Raw genomic sequence first — 23,346 nt, 5'->3', positions numbered from 1 at the left:
TGCCCATTACTGTTCTAAGTGCTGGGGATATCAGCGTTCAAATTCCCTGCCCTCATGGAGCTCCCAGCCCAGTGAGAGAGATGAACAGTAACCAGATGGGTATTTAGCACCATGGCAGATGCTTTGAAGACAAGCAGAACAGGATTAGGGAATGAAGAGGGAGAGGGCGGGAAGCTATTTTAGATGGTGTGGTCAGGAAGTGACTGACATTCTAGCAGAGGTCTGAAGGAAGTGAGGAGGGAGCCAGCGGCTCTGTGGGTGAAGCCTCAAGGGCAGAGGGAAGGGCAAGTACCAAGCCCCTGATGAAGGAGCATGTTTAACATGCCCGTGGGGCAGTAGAGGGGCAGAGTGACAGGAACCAGAGACCAGAAGGGAAGGCAGGGGCTGAAAGTGGTATGTATGATGAGACTGGTCAGATCCCACGTCAAGAACGGCCCTTTGGTAGAAGGAATGAGGCTAGACATGTAGTTTGGGCCAAATCGTGGATACAGAGCATCGTCTTAATGGGAACTTGTTCCTCTAATTCTAAATCCAAGCTCATTAGTACGATAGTTTAAACACATGAGTCAACAAATAATGTGGAACATAAAATTATCTTGGAAAATTAAAGCATTCACGTTTTGTTTCTTTAGCTCTCAAAAAGGAAGAAAGAAATACCTTTCTAAATTATTGTGTAGATTTAAAGATCAATTTGGGCAAAAAAATTATTTTATCTCTTGTTTAGTGATTGTATTGTGCTTTTATTAAAGCAAATCTCTAAGCTGGAATGAAGTTTCAAAGCAGTAAGTGTACAAAAACAGATCATGTACCCAACCAAGTCATTTAGAAATCTTTTATATAGCTTTAGTCAGTGGATTGTCTATCTCTTTCTTATCACACCCTTTGATATTTTATCTCATCAGTACTCAAAGAAGTAATTTCCATATTTTCTCTCAACATTAATGTAACTCCCCCCCGCCTCCTCTTTTTAAACACCAAATTCTTCTTTTGGGAATGGTAGCTGATGCTTTATAGTACAACGTGAGTTTTGCCTCTAGTACAACTTCTCCTTTTTAAAATTTGGTGACTTTGGTTAAAATAAATACTTAGCAGTAGGGGTTTTAAATTCTGTTATTTTTTTAGTATTTAAAAAATAGATTATACTTGATTTATTTAAAACCTATATCCTTAAAGATGCTTTCCATTTGGAGTTTTAAGTGGAAACACTGCCACCTTGTGTTTTGTACGGCAAAATTTAAACTTGGATAAACTGAGAATCACTAATTGGGTGTATTGCCTATTGAGGAAAATGTACTTTTCTATATTCTCATACTTGCTAACCTGTGTTTTCTTATGTTTTACCAAAGCGAAATTTGACGCAGATGCTAGATGAAGTAAATATGAAATCAGATCAGAGGGAGCATCAAAACATTCAGGTAAAAAGAAAAAAAAAATTGGTATCTTCCTTTGCAAAGAATTCCAGCATTGTTTGTAGTGGGGTTGGGGAAAAGAAAGGAAGCAAAAATGCGGGGGAAATGAGTAGGGGATGGAAGGGCAGCTTGTTATGTTTTGTGATTGTACTTTCTTGCCAAATTCCTTCTAAAAGAATTAACTTTTGATATGAATGTTTGAGTCAGTATTATCTTACAAGAAGTATTGTTTTAATATATATTAGGAAGTAAATAATTTAATAACTTTCTGTAAGTTTTTGTTGATTTAAATATATCTGTTTGGGGCCATAAATCATAAATTTGTATTCCTTTTAGAAAATTAATTATAGTGATAAAAATGATGGTTATCAGTGTAAATAAACAAAATCTGAACTTTTTCTTAAAGTATTTTTTATTTTGATTAAGAAAAATAATTTCGGTAACCACATAGCACTTTTTACCTTTTATGTTCGTCAAAGTGTTCAAAAAATAATTATTATTTGGATTGTGTTGGAAAAAGAGCCATAATTAAATGGTTTATTTTATGACTGAAATACCATTAAAATATAAATTGAATAGCCTTTTCCATATGATAAAACAAAAGCATTTTATTTGGGTTTTCATAGTTTACTATGTAGTGTTAAGAAAGTGAACTGTAGCCTTCAATTGGAGGCTTAAATGTTTTATCAGAGCACTGAAGTATTGATATTCTTATGCTTTGTTAAACTCATAAATTTGAGAGGTGTTTGGCAAAAGTTAAAATGACATATTCTTCTGCTATTTTCTATTTCCAGATGATGCTTTTTTTCTTATTTATTAGAATCATAATGGTTTGCTGTCTTTGTATATAGTTGTATTTATTAGTTATCATAGGACTATAATTTTCTGTGTTATTTCTCATGTATAGATTTTAAATTATTTGAATGTCATTGAAATTATTGTATCTTTATACTTAAAGCTGTTTTATATATGTATATATCTGTTTATGATAGTGAACTGCTTTTAGAAATTTCTTCCGTAAGAATTGCTCCTTTAAAGTTGGCCTGGCACCTGTTATCTTTGCTATTTAAGGATCTGGAGATTGAAAATGAAGATCTGAAAGAGAGGTTGAGAAAAATTCAGCAGGAACAGAGAATATTATTGGATAAAGTAAATGGTTTACAACTACAGCTGAATGAGGTAAATAATCTGCGTCATACCAGAAAAATCCAGAACTGTTTTACTACGAGTCATTATCATCGGTAACAAATTGTTAATGACGGCCCATCACAGCAAGTCATGGTGCCAGGTGCTAAAGGAGGTAAAATCAGGTCATTGCCCTGTGGAAAGTCATATCTTATTAGGACCTTTACATGAAACAAGGTCGGATCTAAGAACAGAGAACACTGTTGGTCTGTGGTGATGACAAAGGACTGAACTGTGACTGGAGTTGTGGGATTAGAGAGGAAGAAGTAGACAGAAGACATGAGGAGGAAGAGCAGGTAAGAGTTTTAAGTAACTGATGGGGTCTCAGAAGAATCGAAAGTGCTTCTGAACCTGGTTAGTGAGAAGCATGAATGACAACATAGAGAACAGAAGTAGTAGCACATAGGCATTTTCTTCTCACAGCCTCATCCCCAATCTTAATGACCTGCACCAGTCTTTTTAAAAGATATTTGCCAAGCTCATGCTTTTTAACATAAACTTTCAAGAGTGAAAATACATTTCTTCTTCTTTTTAAATTTAGGAAGTAATGGTTGCTGATGATCTGGAAAGTGAGGTAGGATGATAAGTTTTACTTTAAAGCTGTAAATTGTTGTGTAAATTGAAGATAACATTGCAGTAGAGGTTTAAATCCTGAACTGATGTGGAGACAGAATTCTCTTTTTGGTTATTGCTCAAAGGAAAAAACAAAACCTATGTGTGACTGTAAAATTATGTTTTGAGTATAGTGGCGTGGGTTATTGTAGGCATTTTCTTGTTACTGAAATGAGCCTCTGAATGGCTCATTTTCTATGAAACTTTTCATGAAAAGATATAAAATTCTAAGCATTATAGAGAAAATGTCTGAAAATGATAAGATTTAAAACAAACCACAGAAATTTGAATTTTTCATAATATTGTTTGTGTATATTGTATATTATTAGTATAGTTCTGCAAATTTTGAACTCTACTAATAGTTAAAAGTTGACCAGGTTAGGGCTTCCCTGGTGGCGCAGTGGTTAAGAATCCACCTGCCAATGCAGGGGACACGGGTTCAATCCCTGGCCTGGGAAGATCCCATGTGCCACGGGGCAACTAAGCCCGTGCACCACAACTACTGAGCCTATGCTCTAGAGCCTGCGAGCCACAACTACTGAAGCCTGTGCACCTAGAGCCCGTGCTCCGCAACAAGAGAAGCCACTACAATGAGAAGCCTGCACACCGCAAGGAAGAGTAGCCCCCGCTCGCCGCAGCTAGAGAAAGCTCACGCATGGCAACAAAGACCCAACACAGCCAAAAAAAAAAAAAAAAAAAGTTCCGTTTTAAAAAAAAAAAAAATTGACCAGGTTAGAGAATTCATTAACTATAGTCCTCAAAGTAATTCTAATTCACATTTTCTAAAACACATTTTTAACACAATTTCAAGCACAGGGTGATTTTGCTCTGTATTTATTTCTTTCCATTTCAGAAAGAAAAGCTGAAGTCCCTTTTGGCAGCTAAAGAAAAGCAACATGAAGAAAGCCTAAGAACTGTTGAGGCTCTGAAAAATAGATTCAAGTATTTTGAGGTATAGAAAGCTTAAATAAATTATTTCATGTAACTCATAATGGGCAGTGGTAAAGGGCTTGAAGTCAGGCTTGAATTTGAATTATCACTCTCTTCTTTATAGTGTGACCTCGGGCAATTTATTTAAAGTCTCTGAGCTTTGTGCTGCTTTGGCAAAATTGGGGTGATTGTCCTTTTTTCCACAGAGTTGTTTTAAAGGTTAAGTGAGATCATTGAAATTGACTAAACTGACATTTAGTTCAGTTCCAGTTTCTCTTCCCCAGCCTTCCTCTTTGTCATCTTTACCTTTTCAAGACATACTTTTACCTGTAAAATTACAATGATTATGATGGTGTTAATAAAAAGCATCATTTAAGTGAAAAGCAGTAATCCCAGGATTATCTCAGAAAGGACCTTGTGCATATATGGATTTGTTTGGTGAGAGTAGTGTGTTAATAAGGCTCAGATCATATACTTATCTTTTGTTGGCTCAATTAGCTCTTAGTTTTTCCAAGACTATGTTTTTTTTTTGTTTTGTTTTGTTTTGTTTTGCGGTATGTGGGCCTCTCACTGTTGCGGCCTCTCCCGTTGCGGGGCACAGGCTCCAGACACGCAGGCCCAGCAGCCATGGCTCACGGGCCCAGCTGCTCCGCGGCATGTGGGATCTTCCCGGACCGGGGCATGAACCCGTGTCCCCTGCATCGGCAGGCGGGTTCTCAACCACTGCGCCACCAGGGAAGCCCCCAAGACTATGTTTTCTTTAAACTTTTAATCAAAATACAATATACGTTAAAAAGAACATGTTAAAGTGAATAAGTTGAAGAATTTTCACAAATCTAACATCCCAGATCAGGAAACACCACATAACTAGTACCCAGAAGCCTCCTCACGCTTGCTCCTTGCACCAAGGGTGACCACTCTCCAGACTTTTAACTCCATAGATTTGTTCTGCAACGCCAAAATATATATTTTATAAATGTTGTTCATCATTGGGGTCACTGAAGAGAGTGGCTGATTCAATGTGAGTCTTTTATCTTTATTGTGGAATATAACTCCAAAGTACATAACAAAAATAAATTTTTTGTGTGTAAGTTTAAAAATATGGGTGTAGCTATGAAAAAGAATGTAAAGACATGGATGTATCTCAAGACGTAATGTTGCATGAAAGAAATCAGACACAAAGAGCACATACTGCCTGACTCCTTTTCTGTGAAGTGCAGAACTAGACAAAGCTAATCTATGCTAATACAGGTCAGAATAGAGGCCACCCTTTGGTGGCCGGTTACTGACCTGGACGGGGCATGAAGAAACTTCTGGGCATGCTAGACAGGTTCTATATCTTGATCTGAGTTGTAATTACACAAAGTATACATATGCAAAAATTCATTGCACTGTATTACTTGTGTACTTTATTGCAGGTGAGTTATGCCTTGATACATTAAAAAAAAAAAACCAAAAACCTGTGTTTATATTTATAGACTGAATTCTGAAATTATTTAGAAACAGTTTTATAAGCTAAAGAACAGTCTAGTATAGGGCCTTCTATCTCTTTTCACATTTGAAGACTTTTTTTAAGGTTAGTAGTGAAACTAGTGATAGCTAACAAGTTCATGACCCCCAACCATGTGCCAGAAATCGCTTTGTGCACTTTACATGCATTTAATAAACACATCAGCTTGGTATGGTATGTTTTCATTTTATCTCCACTTCATAAGTGAAGAGACTGAGGCAAAAGCAGTTTACCCATGCGGGGTTTTATAAATAAGAGTAAGTGTCAGAGCCAGAACCTGAACTCAGGCATTTTGTGCCCCTAACTACAATACTAGTTTTACACTCAGCTGGAGAAAATACAGAAGTGTATGTGGGCCTTTGAAGTATTCATCAAAGTTTGACACCTATAATTGGGTACTGTTTTTGTGTTATTTTTCTCCTAAGAGTAGACTCCCATGTCTTAAGAATAGATGGTTTTCTGTAGCTTCAGACAAGTCTGTAACTTTGAATGAGGTTATTATAAACTATAGGAAAATACTTACTGTTTCTTATAAAACAGCATATATTTATTTCAGAAAAATTTAAAAATATAGTTAAACTAAAAGTAGAAAATAAACACACCTATAAGCCCAGCACTCTTAGCACCTGACATCCTTTCAGACCTTTGTTTGTACAAAACTTGTGTTATATACATGAATTCAACAGGTAGTCTTATTATTTATCCTGTTGTGTAAGTTTTTGCACTCAATATAATGGGGGCATTTTCCCCAGTCAGATGAATTTTTATACTAGAAATTATTTATAACCTTCAAAAAGAAAATTACAGGGTCCACTTTATATGTGACCCCAGTATTTATGAGAGCAGTCCTTAAAAACTAAGGAATCATAATTTATAAATATTGAATATCCACTACTATATCATCTCACATACTTAAAAGTCTTCATAAACTGCCAACAGAATTGCTGTGTTACGTGTAATACTTAATATGTAGGCATTTTCCTTATAGAGCAGGTTTGGGAAAACATGGATATTTTAGAACAAGGCTAATTTTATGTTGTAACTCATGCATTTGTTTTCATTTGAGTCATCAAGTCAAGGTAATGAACCCAAACTAAGTTTTTTGCACTCCTTATGTGCCTTGGCCTCCCCTTACCCATTCATGTATAAGCACATTTACTACCTATTACAGACTCTAGTATTAAATATTACTTAGAACAAAGAGCTTACCTAAGTTTACAGATACTTTTCCATACCCTTGGGGCAATAAGTATTAATGGGACATTAATTTAGTTATGGAACTGTGGGCCGTTTTTATCATGGTCACCTATCAGAGTCTGACACATAGCTATTAGTACTAATATAGACAGATACACAAACATGAAGTACATCTGCATACCTTTACTCTCAAAAGTATAGTATTTTAATTTATGTTAGGTTCTTTGTGTCTAGCTTACTTGGGATGAGCAATCCAAATATATTTTAACTCAGAGTATCTAAAATTTCTCTATTCTCCTTTTCCTAACTGATGTATTGATGGATTTATTATGAACTATATGCAGCTCTTTGCCTCAGTTTCATTTCCTGCTCTCTGTCTCCTTTTACCTTCAAAGGTAATTGGTGTTCCACAAATTCTGAAAGAGGGGGTTAGGCTAATGTTTCACAGGCGATGAGGTAGGGTTCGTGCTCCCCAAAGGTGGTAAAGTAAATTGGTTTATAGAGGTGAATGTGGCATTTCCTTCCTTTGAAGTAAAGAAACAGCAGAGAGTATGCATTCAAGGTTGTTTCATTTCATTTGGAGCTTGTTTTTTGTTTTTTTTTTTTTCTTTTGAGCAGTCAAGTTTTTCCTTGAAATACTTGGCTGCTTTTATTAAAATGCTGAGTGAAGTAGTTTATTCCCAACTGATCTCTCTAACTGTGTTCTGCCTTTCTGTAAGTTCGAGTAGAATAATACCCAGGAGAAACAAGGAGTGTTGAAAATGTGGTTTTAATGACTGGATCATTTAGAGCTAAAATAGATACAGAATTTAACAAAATGAAGCAGTATTCACCTAAAATGTTTTAATGTATCCTTCTGATTTCAGAGCAATCATTTAGGATCGGGAAGTCATTTCAGTAACAGTAAGTATAAAAGTATAGATTATCATTACAGTTCAAGCAAAAAAAAGAATGTTTATGCCTCTTTATTTCGTCTAACTGTATATGATATTCCTGCTGCAAAACTTCATCCAACTACTTGTGTGTTATACCTCAACATGGAACTAGGAAGAGATTAAAATGACTCCTATAGTCTCTAACATAAAATCTGGTAATCACTGAGGCTCTGATTTTCCTTAGGACCTAGATTTTTAAATTGTATATTGTACGCATTACCAAATTTGCCTTGTCGCATGTTAGACATTTATCTTGTGATATTTGGTGTCTGCTTTTTATGGAAAGAGACGTAAACATAGTTTTCTAATTTGGAGAAATCTTTGGATATAGTCTCAATGCAGGTAAGCATTTTAAAATTAGATGTTCCATAAATATTTATTATTTTAAGACTATACATAATTTTCACTTCTGTTTATTCTCCAATTTTAAACAACTTCTCTAGAAAAATCTAATTTTTTGCTTCTTGTTGAATATTAAATTATCCGTTAGCTAACTACAATCGAAATATTTATCCTATAAATTGCAAAGAACACCATTTTTATTTTGACTAATATACATATTTCATAATAATCATTTAACTTATTTAGTCTAACAATTTTACATAATTCAAAAAACTAACTTAGTGGGACTTCCCTGGTGGTCCAGTGGTTAAGAATTTGCCTTCCAATGCAGGGGATGTGGGTTCGATCCCTGGTTGGGGAACTAAGATCCCACACGCCGTGGGGCAACTAAGCCCGCGCACTGCAACTACTGAGCCCACGCACCTCAACTAGAGAGCTCACGTGCTGCAAACTACAGAGCCCACGCTCTCTGGAGCCCATACGCCGCAACTACTGAGCCCGTACGCTGCAACTACTGCAGTGAAGAGCCCGCGTGCCACAACTAAGACCTGACACAGCCAAAAATAAATAAATAAAATATAAAAACCAACTTAGTATCTATTCAAAAGAATATACATACTTTCCTTATGTATATAGGAATAATAAGGAAAAATATGGATATTTTAGAACAAGGATAATTTTATGTTGTAACTCATGCTTCTTTTTTACTTGAATAATAAAGGAGATAATAACACCAAATTAATGCTTAGCCTTCTTTGATATGGATATTTAAGATATCATTTATTTGGACTTATTTAGGAAAAGAAGATATGCTTCTTAAACAAGGTCAAATGTACATGACAGACTCACAGGTAATATTTTATTTTAAAATATATTTATAAAAATAATTGTGCCTTTTTAAAAAGAGGAAAAGAGCATTGTATATTTATCATCTATATGTACATTGAATAAGGTTTTCATTATCAAAGAAAAGTGGTCTTGAGTTTAATAAAAGCAGATATTGCTGTGTCTGGTGCCCTCTAGAGTATTTTTGGTGACAGTGACTTAAATAAGAGATTTGAATTACAATTTCATTGTATTTGACGGTAGCCCTCTATTCTTTAACAGCAGTTGGTCACCTCTTCATATTTGCCCATTAAAGGGGGAGACAGGTATGAATAATTCAAAAGGCATTTGTCTTGACTTTTAAATGTATTGTTCCTTGCATTCAAATATATATTCTATGTTTTGGAAATTCACCACAAAATAAAGCTTCCAAGACAGAGTGTTATCTGATTTTCTTACTTGTTTAACTGCTCCTCACTTTTAGTTTCCAGTAAATACAAAGTTTGCATTTTTAGTACCTTCTGTGAACTGCAGAACTGATAAATATTTGGTCTTTTAAAGGTTTTTTTACATACTTTCTTCTGTAGAAGAGTGAATTAGCCTATATGATGTCTAAGATCACTCTAAGCTGGAAACTTCTAAGATTGTAAGTTGAGAGACTGGTTGTCAATCAACTGAATAATATTTAAGAACATAAGATAAATATTTGATTGTAATAAAATAAGTATGGAAATTGTGAAGCTGTGTAAGTAGTTTGTTGGTAGATGATAGTAGTCTTAGTCTAAAGATAACTGGTAAGTTGAAAGATAATTAGAAGCAGACTGAGGCTGAGAAATTATTCCATGTTGTTAATTTTCTTCTTCATCCATGGGAAGGCAGTGTGGATTGAAATGAACAACAGTAAAACCTGCCTATTAAAATAGTGGATTGTACTCATAGCACATGGCTTTTTTACTCATAGCACATGACTTTAAAAGAGCCCTTACTGTAATAGGGTGGCTGGGGAAAAATAGAAATAGTTAATCTTTCATGGTTATATGTTCTGATACTTATGAAATATTTCAATGAGAACTTAAATTGTACTTCTTTTTGTTAGCATTTAATAGAGGAAACAAGATGTCAATCCAATTTTGTAGTAAGATTGTATGCTAAGTTCTAATTTATCTTTCTTTTTGAGAGAAGAAAACGTGTTTCTATTTTTGAGTTGCTTAACATCATTCTCTTGACAATTCTTATACTAGCTAGGATTATTTTGGTAGTATTTTTATAATTTAAACAACAGTACACTGGAGTTAACATTGAGGGAACTTAGAAGCCAATATATGTTATTAGAAAATAATATTCTATGGAATTATTTGCAGATTTAAAATTGTGAAAGCCTTGTTTTTACTCAAGGGTTCTGATGACTTTCTTCAGAATTTGAAGTTCTAAGCACATTATGTGCCATAAAACATAGAAACAGTAAATGTATGTTGATAAAGTTGATATTCATGTGTGGACAGGTATTACCAATGGTAAGTTTGGTAAATAAGTTTGGTAAATAAGTAAGTGTCTTCTTTAGGCTTTTGGAATTGATATTTTATTTTATTATTATTATTTTTGCAGTGTACTTCCACAGGTATGCCAGCCCATATGCAAAGCAGATCTATGTTAAGACCACTAGAGCTGGCCTTACCTAATCAAACCTCATATTCAGAAAATGAAATTTTAAAGAAAGAATTAGAAGCAATGAGAACTTTCTGTGATTCTGCAAAACAAGACAGACTCAAGCTCCAAAATGAACTGGCTCACAAGGTGGCAGAGTGCAAAGCCTTAGCATTGGAATGTGAAAGGGTCAAAGAGGATTCAGATGAGCAGATAAAGCAACTAGAAGACGCCTTGAAAGATGTTCAGAAGAGAATGTATGAGTCAGAAGGTAAAGTGAAACAAATGCAGACACATTTTCTTGCCCTGAAAGAGCACCTAACAAGTGACGCAGCTACTGGGAACCACAGACTGACAGAGGAACTGAAGGATCAGTTGAAAGACATGAAAGTGAAATATGAAGGTGCGTCTGCAGAAGTGGGGAAATTAAGAAACCAAATCAAACAAAATGAGATGTTAGTCGAAGAGTTTAAGAGGGATGAAGGCAAGCTAATGGAAGAGACTAAGCGACTGCAGAAGGAATTGAGCATGTGTGAACTGGAGCGAGAGAAGAGAGAGAGAAAGGTCACCGAGATGGAAGGCCAGTTAAAGGACTTGTCATCCAAGCTGGCCCTTTCCATTCCAGCAGAGAAATTTGAAAACATGAAGAGCTTGTTGTCAAATGAAGTAAACAAGAAGGCAAAAAAATTAATAGAGATGGAAAGGGAATATGAAAGATCACTTAGCGAAATTAGACCGTTAAAGAGAGAACTTGAGAATTTGAAGGCCAAACTGGCTCAGCAGGTCAAGCCGGAAGAACATGAGCAGCTCAAGAGCAGATTAGAGCAAAAGTCAGGAGAACTTGGGAAGAGAATCAGTGAGCTAACGTCGAAAAATCAGACACTACAAAAGGAGATCGAAAAGGCCTATCTGGATAATAAGCTCCTCAACCAACAAGTGCATAACTTAACGACTGAAATGAAAAATCATTACGTCCCTTTAAAAGTAAGTGAAGAAATGAAAAAGTCACGTGATGTAATTGTTGATGATTTGAATAAAAAGCTTTCAGATGTGACACACAAATATACAGAAAAGAAGTTGGAAATGGAGAAATTGCTGATGGAAAATGCCAGTTTAAGTAAGAACGTTAGCCGCCTGGAAACTGTGTTCATACCTCCAGAGAAACACGAAAAAGAGATAATGGCCCTGAAATCTAATATCGTTGAACTTAAGAAGCAGCTATCTGAACTTGATAAAAAATGTGGTGACGACCAAGAGAAAATATATTTGCTCACATCTGAAAACACTGACTTGAAAAAGATAATGATTAATCAGTATGTGCCAGTGAAAACCCACGAAGAGATTAAAACTGCTTTGAGTAGCACATTGGATAAAACCAGCAGAGAATTAGTAGACGTGAAGAAGAAGTGTGAAGATATAAATCAAGAATTTGTGAAAATAAAAAATGAGAATGAAATATTAAAAAGAAACCTGGAGAACACTCAGAACCAAGTAAAAGCTGAGTACATCAGCCTAAGAGAGCACGAGGAAAAGATGAGTGCTGTGAGGAAGAGCATGAAGAAGGTCCAGGACAACAGTGCCGAAATATTGGCTAACTACAAAAAAGGCCAGGAGGAGATTGTAACACTGCATGCCGAGATCGAGGCCCAGAAAAGGGAACTTGACACAATACAAGAATGCATCAAGCTAAAATATGCCCCAATTATCAGCTTTGAAGAGTGTGAGAGAAAATTTAAAGCTACCGAGAAAGAACTAAAAGAACAGTTATCCGAGCAGACACAAAAGTATCACATCAGCGAAGAAGAGGCCAAGAAGTGCAAGCAAGAAAATGACAAGTTAAAGAAGGAGATCCTCACTCTTCAGAAGGATCTAAAGGATAAAAATGTTCTTGTTGAGAATTCTCATGAAATGGAAAGAGCATTAAGCAGAAAAACAGAAGAGCTGAACAGACAGTTAAAAGACCTGTTGCAGAAATACACAGAGGTAAAGAACGAGAAAGAGAAGCTGGTGGAGGAAAATGCCAAGCAGACCTCTGAGATGCTTGCAGCACAAACTCTTTTGCAGAAACAGCATGTTCCACTGGAACAGGTTGAGGCCCTGAAAAAGTCTCTTAATGGCACAATTGAGATGCTTAAGGAAGAACTGAAGAGTAAGCAAAGGTGTTATGAGAAAGAGCAGCAGACAGTGACCCAACTGCGGCAGATGCTGGAGAATCAGAAGAACTCCTCTGTGCCCCGGGCAGAGCATTTGCAGATTAAGGAAGCATTTGAGAAAGAAGTTGGAATCATAAAAGCTAGCTTGAGAGAAAAGGAAGAAGAGAGCCAAAACAAAACCAAAGAGGTCTCCAAACTCCAGTCTGAGATTCAGAATACGAAACAAGCATTAAAAAAATTAGAGACTAGGGAGGTGGTTGATTTGTCTAAATATAAAGCAACGAAAAGTGATTTGGAGACACAGATTTCCAACTTAAATGAAAAATTGGCCAATCTGAATAGGAAGTATGAGGAAGTATGTGAGGAGGTTTTGCATGCCAAAAAGAAGGAACTGTCTGCAAAAGATGAGAAGGAATTGCTCCATTTCAGCATTGAGCAAGAAATCAAGGATCAGCAGGAACGATGCGATAAGTCCTTAACAACAATCACAGAGTTACAGAGAAGAATACAGGAATCCGCCAAACAGATCGAAGCTAAAGATAATAAGGTAATAATAATACTTTAGGTAAGCATGGCTTGGTGTTGGAAACCCCAGAGCAGAACTGCCAGAATAGAATAGGACTCTTTACCGTAGCACTCCACAAGACAAGTTTACAAAAGCATTAACAAAGTGACCATTAAATGCCACCTTTTTAGTTTGACTACGAGTATGCAAAAAAAAAAAAGATTTGGAGTTGACAAAAAGGTAAAGTCACACAAACAAAAATCAAAAGCAGTTTTCCTTTTGTTTCCTCAGCTGGTACAGCCAAGAATTGAGGTAAGATGGGGAAACTCAAGATTCACTTGCCTCAAAAATGAATGGTCAAAACCCAGTGGGTTTTAAGGTACCTAAAGAATGGTGAGGGAGCGGAGGAAAAAATACTGTGTTTCTGGGCTATGAGAAACTAAGGATGCTGCAGAGCTCACCAGACTTGATCTTGGCACTCACCCATACCAGTAAATTGAGCCCTCCAACTCATTGTACATCCTTTCCCCGTATCTTCCTACAGACAGAATATCTTGCCCCTCCTTTCTACCTACTTAAATCTTCTACATTCCTTAATGCCCACTTCATCACTTAACCCTCCTTCCTAAAGCCTTCATTGGCCAATCTAGCCTACAGTAAACTGTTCCTCTTCCAAAATGCATGTTGTATTTTGGTTTTGCCATCCATTTACAACATATATATTACCGTGTCAGAATGATGTGGTTGGGACTTCCCTGGTGGTCCAGTGGTTAACACTCCACGCTCCCAATGCAGGGGGCCTGGGTTCAATCCCTGGTCAGGGATCTAGATCCCACATGCCACAACTAAAGATCCCACCCGTGTGCCACAACTAAGACCCGGCACTGCCAAATAAATAAGTATTTTAAAAAAAAATGATGTGGTTAGTCTATCCAACTAGTTTTTTTTGCGGTACGCGGGCCTCTCACTGTTGTGGCCTCTCCCGTTGCGGAGCTCAGGCTCTGGACGCACAGGCTCAGCGGCCATGGCTCACGGGCCCAGCCGCTCCGCGGCATGTGGGATCTTCCCGGACCGGGGCACGAACCCGTGTCCTCTGCATCGGCAGGCGGACTCTCAACCACTGCGCCACCAGGGAAGCCCTTTCCAACTAGTTTTTAAGAGCAGGTTCATAACTTATGTTTCCATCTTATCATTCATTCTCATGGTACAATTTACAGAATAGGTGCTCAATAATACTTTCAATACTGGTAGTTGAATAAAGTATGTACTATGAAGATGAGAAATCATGGAGATTGAGTTCAGTTTTACCCATTCAACAAATAATTATTAAATGCCTTCTACCTGCAAGGTACTACGCTTAATGCTGGGGATATAGTGACAAGTGAAAGCAGACACAGCCCCAGCCCTCCTCAGTGGACAGGTACAAGTACTGACTTTCTGACATGTCTGCTCATATGACCCAGAATTTTAGTGCTCTCAGCTTGTTTGGAAGTCAGTTATGAATATAATGTATAATTATAATAGCAAGTTATTAATATCTACTTACAATTGTCGCTGTTTATTAAGCATATACTACATACCAACATGTATTTATGATTTCATTTAATTTTCTTAACTATGAAAGGTTTTCCCCTTACTGAGAGGAAATTATATATTGTACATACTGTTGATAACAATCTTGACAGCGTTCATTCCTCAACTTTCTGGTATATAAAGATAAATTTTGTGTCTCAAGGAATGAGTTCTGTGTAAAGATGTTCATTGTAAGTGAATAAGTGACTAATACATGTTTCTCCCACAACTCCTTTGTTTTTTTATAAGATAACTGAACTGCTCAGCGATGTGGAAAGACTAAAACAAGCACTCAGTGGCCTTTCCCAGCTCACCTGCGCGAGCAGGAGTCCCAGTAAGAGGCAGAGTCAGCTGATTGGCAGTCTGCAGCACCAGGTCAAGTCCCTGCAGCAGCAGCTGGCGGTGAGTAACCGGGGCCTGCAGGGCTTCGTGCTGATCTGTGCAGGGTCTCGTTTGTTTGTTCGTAAAATCTCATTTAGAAACCAGATTGATCTTTGGCTATGTTCAGATCCAAGAATGTAATCATTTTTGCTAATAGTTACTTATACTAATGATATAATATCATTTTTTGCGTGCTTACTGTATACCAGGCACTACACAAAACATTTTACATACTTGATATTTAAACTTGATCTTCACAATCCTACAAGGTTTTATCCCCCCTATTTAATTCTTAAGGAAACAAAGATGAAAATATGCCTGGGGTCATACAGCTAGGATTTAATCCTGGGACTTGCTGACTCCAAATCTGATAGCTTTCCAACTGTAGCACACTCTCTAAAATATTGGTCCACTAAACTGAAGGAAGTTTTTTTAATAGTCTTTTATCCTTATGAATGAAGGTAGGCATTCCTATGGTTTTATACATTATATCCTTACATATTAAAAGAAAACATCTGTGTATATATATTCATATAGATACCTATATGGATATGTATCTCCTTTATATATTAAAAGAAAGCATCTGGATTAAGAAGCTGAAGTTGGGATCTCAGTTCTAAGCCCTGCCAGTTAAAAGAGAGTGACATGGAACATTCCTCTTAACCCTTGGCTTCCTCATCCATAAAAATAGGATAATATGAACTGATTGTTTGCTTTTTTTAATTGGATGAGCTATGGGGCTAAGTAAAACATAGCCCAACCAAATGTAAATTGTTGGGTAATATTTTCCTATTCTATAGAAGTTTGTCATGAGTTATTTTTGAATAGAATAAAGTTATTTTTTAAAGTGTTCATTTTATGACACCGTTGCCCTACAGATTAATGATGACATATTACTGATTTGGATCTTATCGAAAGGATATGGTAGTCTCTTCAGTATTCAGAAATATGTTTATTATGTTCATGGCACTATGCTAAGTACTGTCAGGGATAAAGAGAGTGTACAGTTCCTGTCCCCAAGGAGGTCTGGGCAGTTAGGCAAAATATAGATCCATGAAAAGTAAAATAACGAGACAAAAAATATCAAATATAGAACTAAGAATATGATCCCAGATTCTAAGTGATATGAATTCCCAGGAAGGAAAGATTACTGATGTGGTGGGAGCTGGTTTCAAAGAGGAAGGGAGTACCTGGCCGGAACTTGTAGCTAGATGGTGTTCGGGTAGGTGGAAGGAAAATAGAGACTCTCCCTGGCAAAGGAAATAGTGTGAAGGAAGGCATGGAGGTGGAATCAAGTGGCATGCCCCAGGGGTAGTAAAAGGCTGCTCAGCCTGGCTAGGCATGGGAGCTGTGTTTGAGGTCAAGTTGTAGAGACTGTTGAGAATCAAGCTGATGAGTTTGATTTCTCTCTTATATCTAATGAGGTGTCACCCAAGGTTTTTGAGTCAAAAGTGATGCGAGGAAAGAGCTACCTCAGTCTTGGAAGCATGAAAAGGAATAAAGTCTAGAGACAGGGGATGAGATGGGAAATTTTTGCAATAATCCAAAGCATAAGTTGATAAGTATTTGGGTAATTCATGGCATTAGATATGAACTCAGGCAATAATTTCATGTTACCTAGGGTAAGTGCATTGCTTTCACTGTGAATGTCCACACATTCTTTAGAAAAGTTTATACTATTGTTATGCAATGGAATTTTGCATCTGGTGGGTCCAAGGTGGTTTGTTATAAGAAGTAGCAGGAGCACTTTAATAATACTACCGTGTAGGGCTTCCCTGGTGGCGCAGTGGTTGAGAGTCCGCCTGCCGATGCAGGGGACACGGGTTCGTGCCCCGGTCCGGGAAGATCCCACATGCCGCGGAGCGGCTGGGCCCGTGAGCCATGGCCGCTGAGCCTGTGCGTCCAGAGCCTGTGCTCCGCAACGGTAGAGGCCACAACAGTGAGAGGCCCGTGTACCGCAAAAAAAGAAAAAAAAAAAAATAATACTACCGTGTAGAAGCATCAAGCCTGAGGACAGCATTGTCACAAGCCTTCATGTGGTTGAAAACGTGAATGCTGATATTCTGATCTGTCCATCTTTCCACACTTGTAGGATGCTGACAGACAGCACCAAGAAGTAATTGCAATTTATCGGACACACCTTCTTAGTGCTGCACAGGTAAAGAAGAACTACTCCTTTGGCTAGGATATTGTTTCAGAGAAAATAATTTTTTATTTTCCAGTAAATTTATGTGAAAGTCATTGATGTTTAAAGTAGTTGAACCCCCATATGCTTATTTTAAAATTGTTTCTTTTAATCATGGCTTGCATTATCTCCCAGAGAAATTTACAAAGCTGTATGGCAACACAGCATCTTAAATTTAGTGTTGTCTCCATCTGCTTGTCATTCATTTTATAGACAGTTTGGCAACATGTGATGGCAGCACACGTTAATGGTATTGCTAGCTGGAGATGATGCCTTGACATCCACACATGTCTTTTAGCTAAAAGAGGAGAGTAGGAAGGACTTCATTGTTTCTTGGTAGCTCAGGAGTGTTTCTTTGAAAGGTAGAGAATACCAAAAAAGTGCAAAAATGACAAGTAAAATGTGCACAGAATTTTAATAATTTAAGAAAAAAATGGTTCTGCTAGAATATCAATAATATTTATTTGTTGAGCCTTAATCTCAGTGAAGCAGAAGACTACGAATTGCCCTCTTTGGGGGGTGTAATGAGAAAGCTATTAAAAAAAAATCACACTAAGAAACATGTTTAACATATGAAGGATTTTATATTTAATGCTCTGTAGAAACCCTGTGATCAGCATCTCCAAAATTCTCAGATTCTGGGGGGAAGACAATCGAGACAACGTTAGAATGGCAAGTGAGATGTAATAGAAATTGTTTAGGATTTGAAGTGTCCACACTGAAAAAAAAAAAGGTGTTGAGAGAAAACTTCAGAGAAGATCATTTAAAAAAAAAAGAAAGAAAAAACTAGGTTAAATAATAAAAAGGAAAAGATTTTGCGATATCAAATTCTTGAAATAAAAGAGCCTGCCTTTTCTATAGGAGATGAGGGGGAAACCAATGTAAAAGAATGAATGATATGATAAAGCATCTTTGGCTACTTTCTTTTTAGTAGATAGACGATAAGCTGGGGTTTGAAAGTATATTATTATTGCAATTATTCAAGACTATTGACGGGCGGCAGAATGGGGAGTTCTTTGGAGGGAAAACAGTAGAAAAGTGTAGAAGATCTGTGTTAGTGAGGGTGAGGAACTCACTTGGCTCTGATACTGGCCAAGGGGGGAACAGCATACTCTTGCTGAAAGACCGCAAACTGACAAGGCTTTCAACTTTTTTTCATGTATGCTTCTGAAATTCAAAATTATTTTCCACTGACTCCTAATGAAACATAACAAAAGCAATTGGCATCTGAAATAGTCTTGCCTTCTGGCATCATAAAGTTAACTAAGAAATTCAGTTTAGTCAACTATGGCTAATGTTTGGAATTTAAACATCCTGCTGTTATAGAAACAGATTTTGGAAGCAAAACTTTTTATATTAATAGGAACTGTTATGCTGAAACCCATTCAAGTGCTCAAGCAAAGAAAAAGGGAAGGGGGGTTGTTTTAAGCCCACCATACTGACTTGCATTTAATCAACCTCTTGCCGTCTTTTTAACTTTAAAGTGTCTCTTTCTAAATTTAAGCGGATAACATTCATGTAAAAAGGTCTCAACCTAACCAGTAAAGGAGGAAATGCAAATAAACAAGGAGGTACCATTTTTCAATTCTGGGATGGGCAAATTTTAAACAAGATGATAGTCTGTAGCATTGGCCAGGGCATTGTGGGAAATGGGCATTTATACCCTGCTGGTGGGAGTGTAAATCGTTATTATCTCTATACAGGGATATTTGTAGTACTTAGCAAAATGTAAAAATTGAGTCTGCTTTTTTGGCCTAGCAATTTCTTCCCTAGGAATCTGCCCATAAAGATTGGAAACCCCATAAGTGCCCATCATTAGGAGGATGAATAAAGAAATTATGATACATCCATACAGTGGAATATTACACAACAATTTAAAATAATTAAGGCAGGGAATTCCCTGGCGGTCCAGTGGTTAAGACTCGGACTTTCACTGCCGTGGACCTGGGTTCGATCCCTGGTTGGGGAACTAGGATCCCACAAGCCGCGCGGTGTGGCCAATCAATCAATAAAATAATTAAGGCAATAACTAGGTGAAAGGGCAAGTTGCAAAATAATATATATGATCCTATTTATGTATAAAAGATAAATATGGGTATTTTTCATTAGTTACTTTTCTAATTAAAAAAAATAAAACTCAGCAGAAGCAAAAAAAATTTCCTTTTAGTTTACTTTGCTCATCTGTAACTTATGCTACCCCTATCATCTGAGCCATTATGTAAAAAAAAGAAAGAGGTTTGTCCGTCTCTTCTCTGACAATAGATGTTAAGAGCAACTGATGTGCACTACTTTAAAATTGATTTTCTCTATTTCTATGATAGAGCGCTACTCTGTTTTCCAATAAAACCTTTAGAATATCACCACGATGGTGAGGATTTAGCATTTGGTGAATCACAACCCACAAGGTTCTATTATAAAGCCCTTGTCTTTAGAATTTGTGTGTAAATGAAGATGACATAAAATATTTCCTCCCCTTTCTTCTTTCTCCCAAGGGTCACATGGATGAAGATGTGCAGGCGGCCTTACTCCAGATCATACAGATGCGGCAAGGGCTTGTGTGCTAGCATCAGCACCCACCAGCCGATGGTGGCTTTCCCTGCTGGTGCCGAGCATTCTGTGTGCAACTCCATGGCCTTTCTGGACCTCACTTTCCCTCAGCTTTCCCTGCTGGTGCTAGTATAATTAAAATAAAGTATATTTTGATCCATTAGTAGGTTTTTAACTTAGACAAATACGTTACTGAGTTTTTCAATATCAGTTCAAATCTTATATTCTTTATATGTTAATTTTACAATTAGATAAACAACATAACACTTTGCCTTGGATTGGCTACTTATTTTTAATTGATTGAGTACTCAATAAAACATGAGTCATCTGAGTGGGTCCATATGAAGAGGGATTAGGCTGAAATAATTATTAAAGTTTTCTTCCAGAGAAATTAATTGGGTTGGTAGCAACTTTTAAGTGGATCAAGAGATCTTTCAGATGTTCAGTCAAGCCATGAGACCTAATGCAGTTTCAAGGAATGCATGGTAACTTGGCTGGCCAAGTTCCATTTTTATTAAAGTAACTTAATGAGTGCTTTTGACTTCTTTTGGAGGTACAGATTTTTTTTCTCTCTACACTAGTAAGTTCTATGCCTTTTAAAATAAATTTCTTTTCACAAATGGTTGGCAGTGCTAAATTACATTTAGGCTAAGAACAGGCAAGGGTGGAATATATCAGGAATTTATAATAAAATTTCCTCATAATCTCCGCAACGGTATCTTAATTTTCACTTGTAATGACTTTTCTTTTTACAGTATGAAGAGAACTATGATAAATGGTATACTGGATTTTTCAAAGTGTCAAAAATGCTAGACTTTTTTTAGTAATTACTCTGACATTTGCTACTGTAGTAGCAAAGCACTCATTATATATGCATCCTCCAAATGTTTTGTACTTATTTATAGGAAAATTGCACTTATGAGATTAATAATGTGAAATGCAATTTTTTTGCAAAATTAGCATTAGAAAATTGATTTTAGAAGACAGATCTTTAAGGTTTTAGACAAAAGTGCAATAACGTTGTAAACTGTAAGAATATAGATAGCAAGAAAATAATGAAATTGGGCATGTTTATAGTAAATATTATAACCAACCATTTTTATTAACTACATCTCATTAAGGAAAGTTTATATGTTTTGTTATTTTATTAATATTTTATTTACAATTCAGATTGAAAATGACTAATTTGACTGTTAGCAAATAAACTAAACAAATGAATCATTGCAGCCAAGCTTTTTAAATTGCAAAATGTGCCTTAGCAATAATCTTTGAGCATCCTGAACCAGATTTTTGATCCCATTTTTGTGTAATAAAAAGGACAAAGGACCATCAAAATATCAATAACTTATTCCACCAAAGAGTAAGCCATTGTGTTTCTTCAGCATAGAAACAGAAGCGAAAAGTCAGAAACGGATTTCTTTTGAATTCTTTAGGTAGGTATATACAATAAACAATGTTTGGATTCTTTAATTTTTATATTTAATGTTGTCCTTCAGCATGAGCTCTGTGTCATGAGTTTTAGGTCACCTATTGAAGCTCTAGAGTAGAGAAGTTCTTAACTGAATACTTACATTTCAGTGTTATATTTTCCTTATTAGGGGTGGGAAGGGAACCCCTATATGGGTTTATATATGTTTTATTTTGTCTTCAACCATCAATAAAATGTCTTCTGTGAAATATTGTTTTGAACATCTTGTAAGAGATTTACACGGTAAACCAGTCCATTTGCTATTTTTGGAGAATTTGGGGGAGAGAATGATAGAATGCAAAGTATAGATGATGACACCCATTTTCAGTTAGCTATGTAGAATGCAATATCAAGTAACCTTGAATTAATCCCATTTTCTCATTCACTCACCTTTGGGTCAAAGGCAGAGCTTGCATGTACAACACTGAAGGCGAAAGCTTCTTAGATAGTTAACAAATGGAACATGCACAATGGGTGATGCTGGTTTCTTTGCTATTCTGTATTCAGGAAGACTATGAAGTCTGAACTTAGGCCAAGAGGAAAATCAGTTGTCTAAGATGTGAGTGCTGTCTGAAAGAATCGCTGAATTCCTTTTGGAGCGCAGTCCTTTGTTGAAAGCTTTATTACTATTGGTTGCTTGTTTTTTTTTCTTATCATTCCCGCTTCATCAGAAAATCTCATTCCTTTTGATAGAGGGTCAGTGTTATAAAGAACTATTAAAATAAAATCAAATATTAATGCAATGAACATCTTAAAATTTAATAATACAGTGACTCTAATCACTAGCTATACCTGTGCTATTCTAAAATTCCAGATGAATTTAGCTTAATCTTTCTTATAGCTTGTTTTTTATTTAAACCTTTCCTCTTGACCCTAACCAACATTACACAGTTTAAATTTTTCTATTATTCTAAATGCATTGGATAATCGCTGCTTTAAAAATCTTGTAGCTTTAGAACATGAGCACTTTTTTCCCCCAGTGTTATCCAGTTTTCTTCTAACAAGGACCTAAATATTGTTCTCATACACGAGCTTCTTATCTACTGAGAACGTGGTTCATGTTTTCAGTCCACTTGTTTCAAAGAAGAAAAGGGAAGAGTTTCAAATTGATTTTTGGTGTCCATGATGACTAGATACATCAGTGCCTGCTTACACTAATGCCAAGTGGGAAGTAGTCGTGGTTACAAGCTTCTTTTGACATCTGCTTCACCATGGCGGAAGAAAACTGCTTCTTGATGCCTCTTTATTTTCCTCATCACTGGATTCTGCAACCTTGTGGTGATCCTTTTTCATCTTACAAGTTCTGTGCATCAAAGTCATGGCAGTACCTCTGGCACCAAAATAAGGATTGAAAGAGAATTTGCCTGTGATAATCATGCAAAATGTGGTTGCACGTGTCTGGCAGGGGAAGAAGAACCTGGACCTTATTCCTGGCTGCTAAATGTTGTGAATAAATTTCAGAGAGGAAAAAAACAATTATTATGAGTAATTTTCAGAAAGAGAAAAAAAGCAAATGGCACCATAAAATATATCGTGCGCAAAATGTAAAATGGAAAATACATATTTCAGCTCCCATTTCATTCAGTGATGTCTCCAACTAAACTGGATTTAAGACTTTGTTGTTGGAAATTAAATTCTTCCCTGTGTTTTGGTTTTGGCTGTATGAAACAAGACTGTCTGTACTAGCCTCTCCAGGTAAATACTAACCTGCTTCTTAACGTGGCTTCTGTTTCTTACAGTATATATGGACCTTTGGCTCATGAGAGTCGTGAATGTAGAGACTTAAAGGAAAAAATAAAGAAGAAACTGCAGCAAAGATGGCATTCCAATAAGGCTCCCTGGGCAGTGAGAGCGCTTGTATTTAGCATAATAGAGCATGTGGCATCATTTATGCGTTAGAGGGCATTTTCATTATCTGTGCCTGCATGAGCAAACATTGATGATGA

General features: G+C 36.5%; 1 protein-coding gene across 4 annotated transcripts in view; it reads left to right on the top strand.

The window, feature by feature from the left end:
- The window catches only part of UACA (uveal autoantigen with coiled-coil domains and ankyrin repeats), an 87,043-nt gene extending 64,954 nt beyond the window's left edge, over positions 1-22,089 (top strand). For all 4 annotated transcript variants that reach the window (XM_029237284.1, XM_029237285.1, XM_029237286.1 and 1 more), the window contains 10 exons: positions 1,347-1,415; positions 2,481-2,588; positions 3,136-3,168; positions 4,060-4,158; positions 7,710-7,746; positions 8,919-8,971; positions 10,551-13,289; positions 15,069-15,221; positions 17,293-17,358; positions 19,878-22,089. In XM_029237284.1, coding sequence (XP_029093117.1) covers positions 1,347-1,415; positions 2,481-2,588; positions 3,136-3,168; positions 4,060-4,158; positions 7,710-7,746; positions 8,919-8,971; positions 10,551-13,289; positions 15,069-15,221; positions 17,293-17,358; positions 19,878-19,949 — 3,429 coding nt within the window. In that variant the 3' untranslated portion in view covers positions 19,950-22,089. The remainder of the gene's footprint in view (positions 1-1,346; positions 1,416-2,480; positions 2,589-3,135; positions 3,169-4,059; positions 4,159-7,709; positions 7,747-8,918; positions 8,972-10,550; positions 13,290-15,068; positions 15,222-17,292; positions 17,359-19,877) is intronic.
- Positions 22,090-23,346: the final 1,257 nt, after the last annotated feature.

The sequence above is a fragment of the Monodon monoceros genome, unplaced genomic scaffold (assembly GCF_005190385.1).
Source record: "Monodon monoceros isolate NGI ecotype Baffin Bay Population unplaced genomic scaffold, NGI_Narwhal_1 Super_Scaffold_21, whole genome shotgun sequence".
Taxonomy (NCBI): Eukaryota; Metazoa; Chordata; class Mammalia; order Artiodactyla; family Monodontidae; genus Monodon; species Monodon monoceros.
The sequence above is the reverse complement of the archived record's forward strand: the minus strand, read 5'-3'. Positions and strand labels throughout refer to the sequence as shown.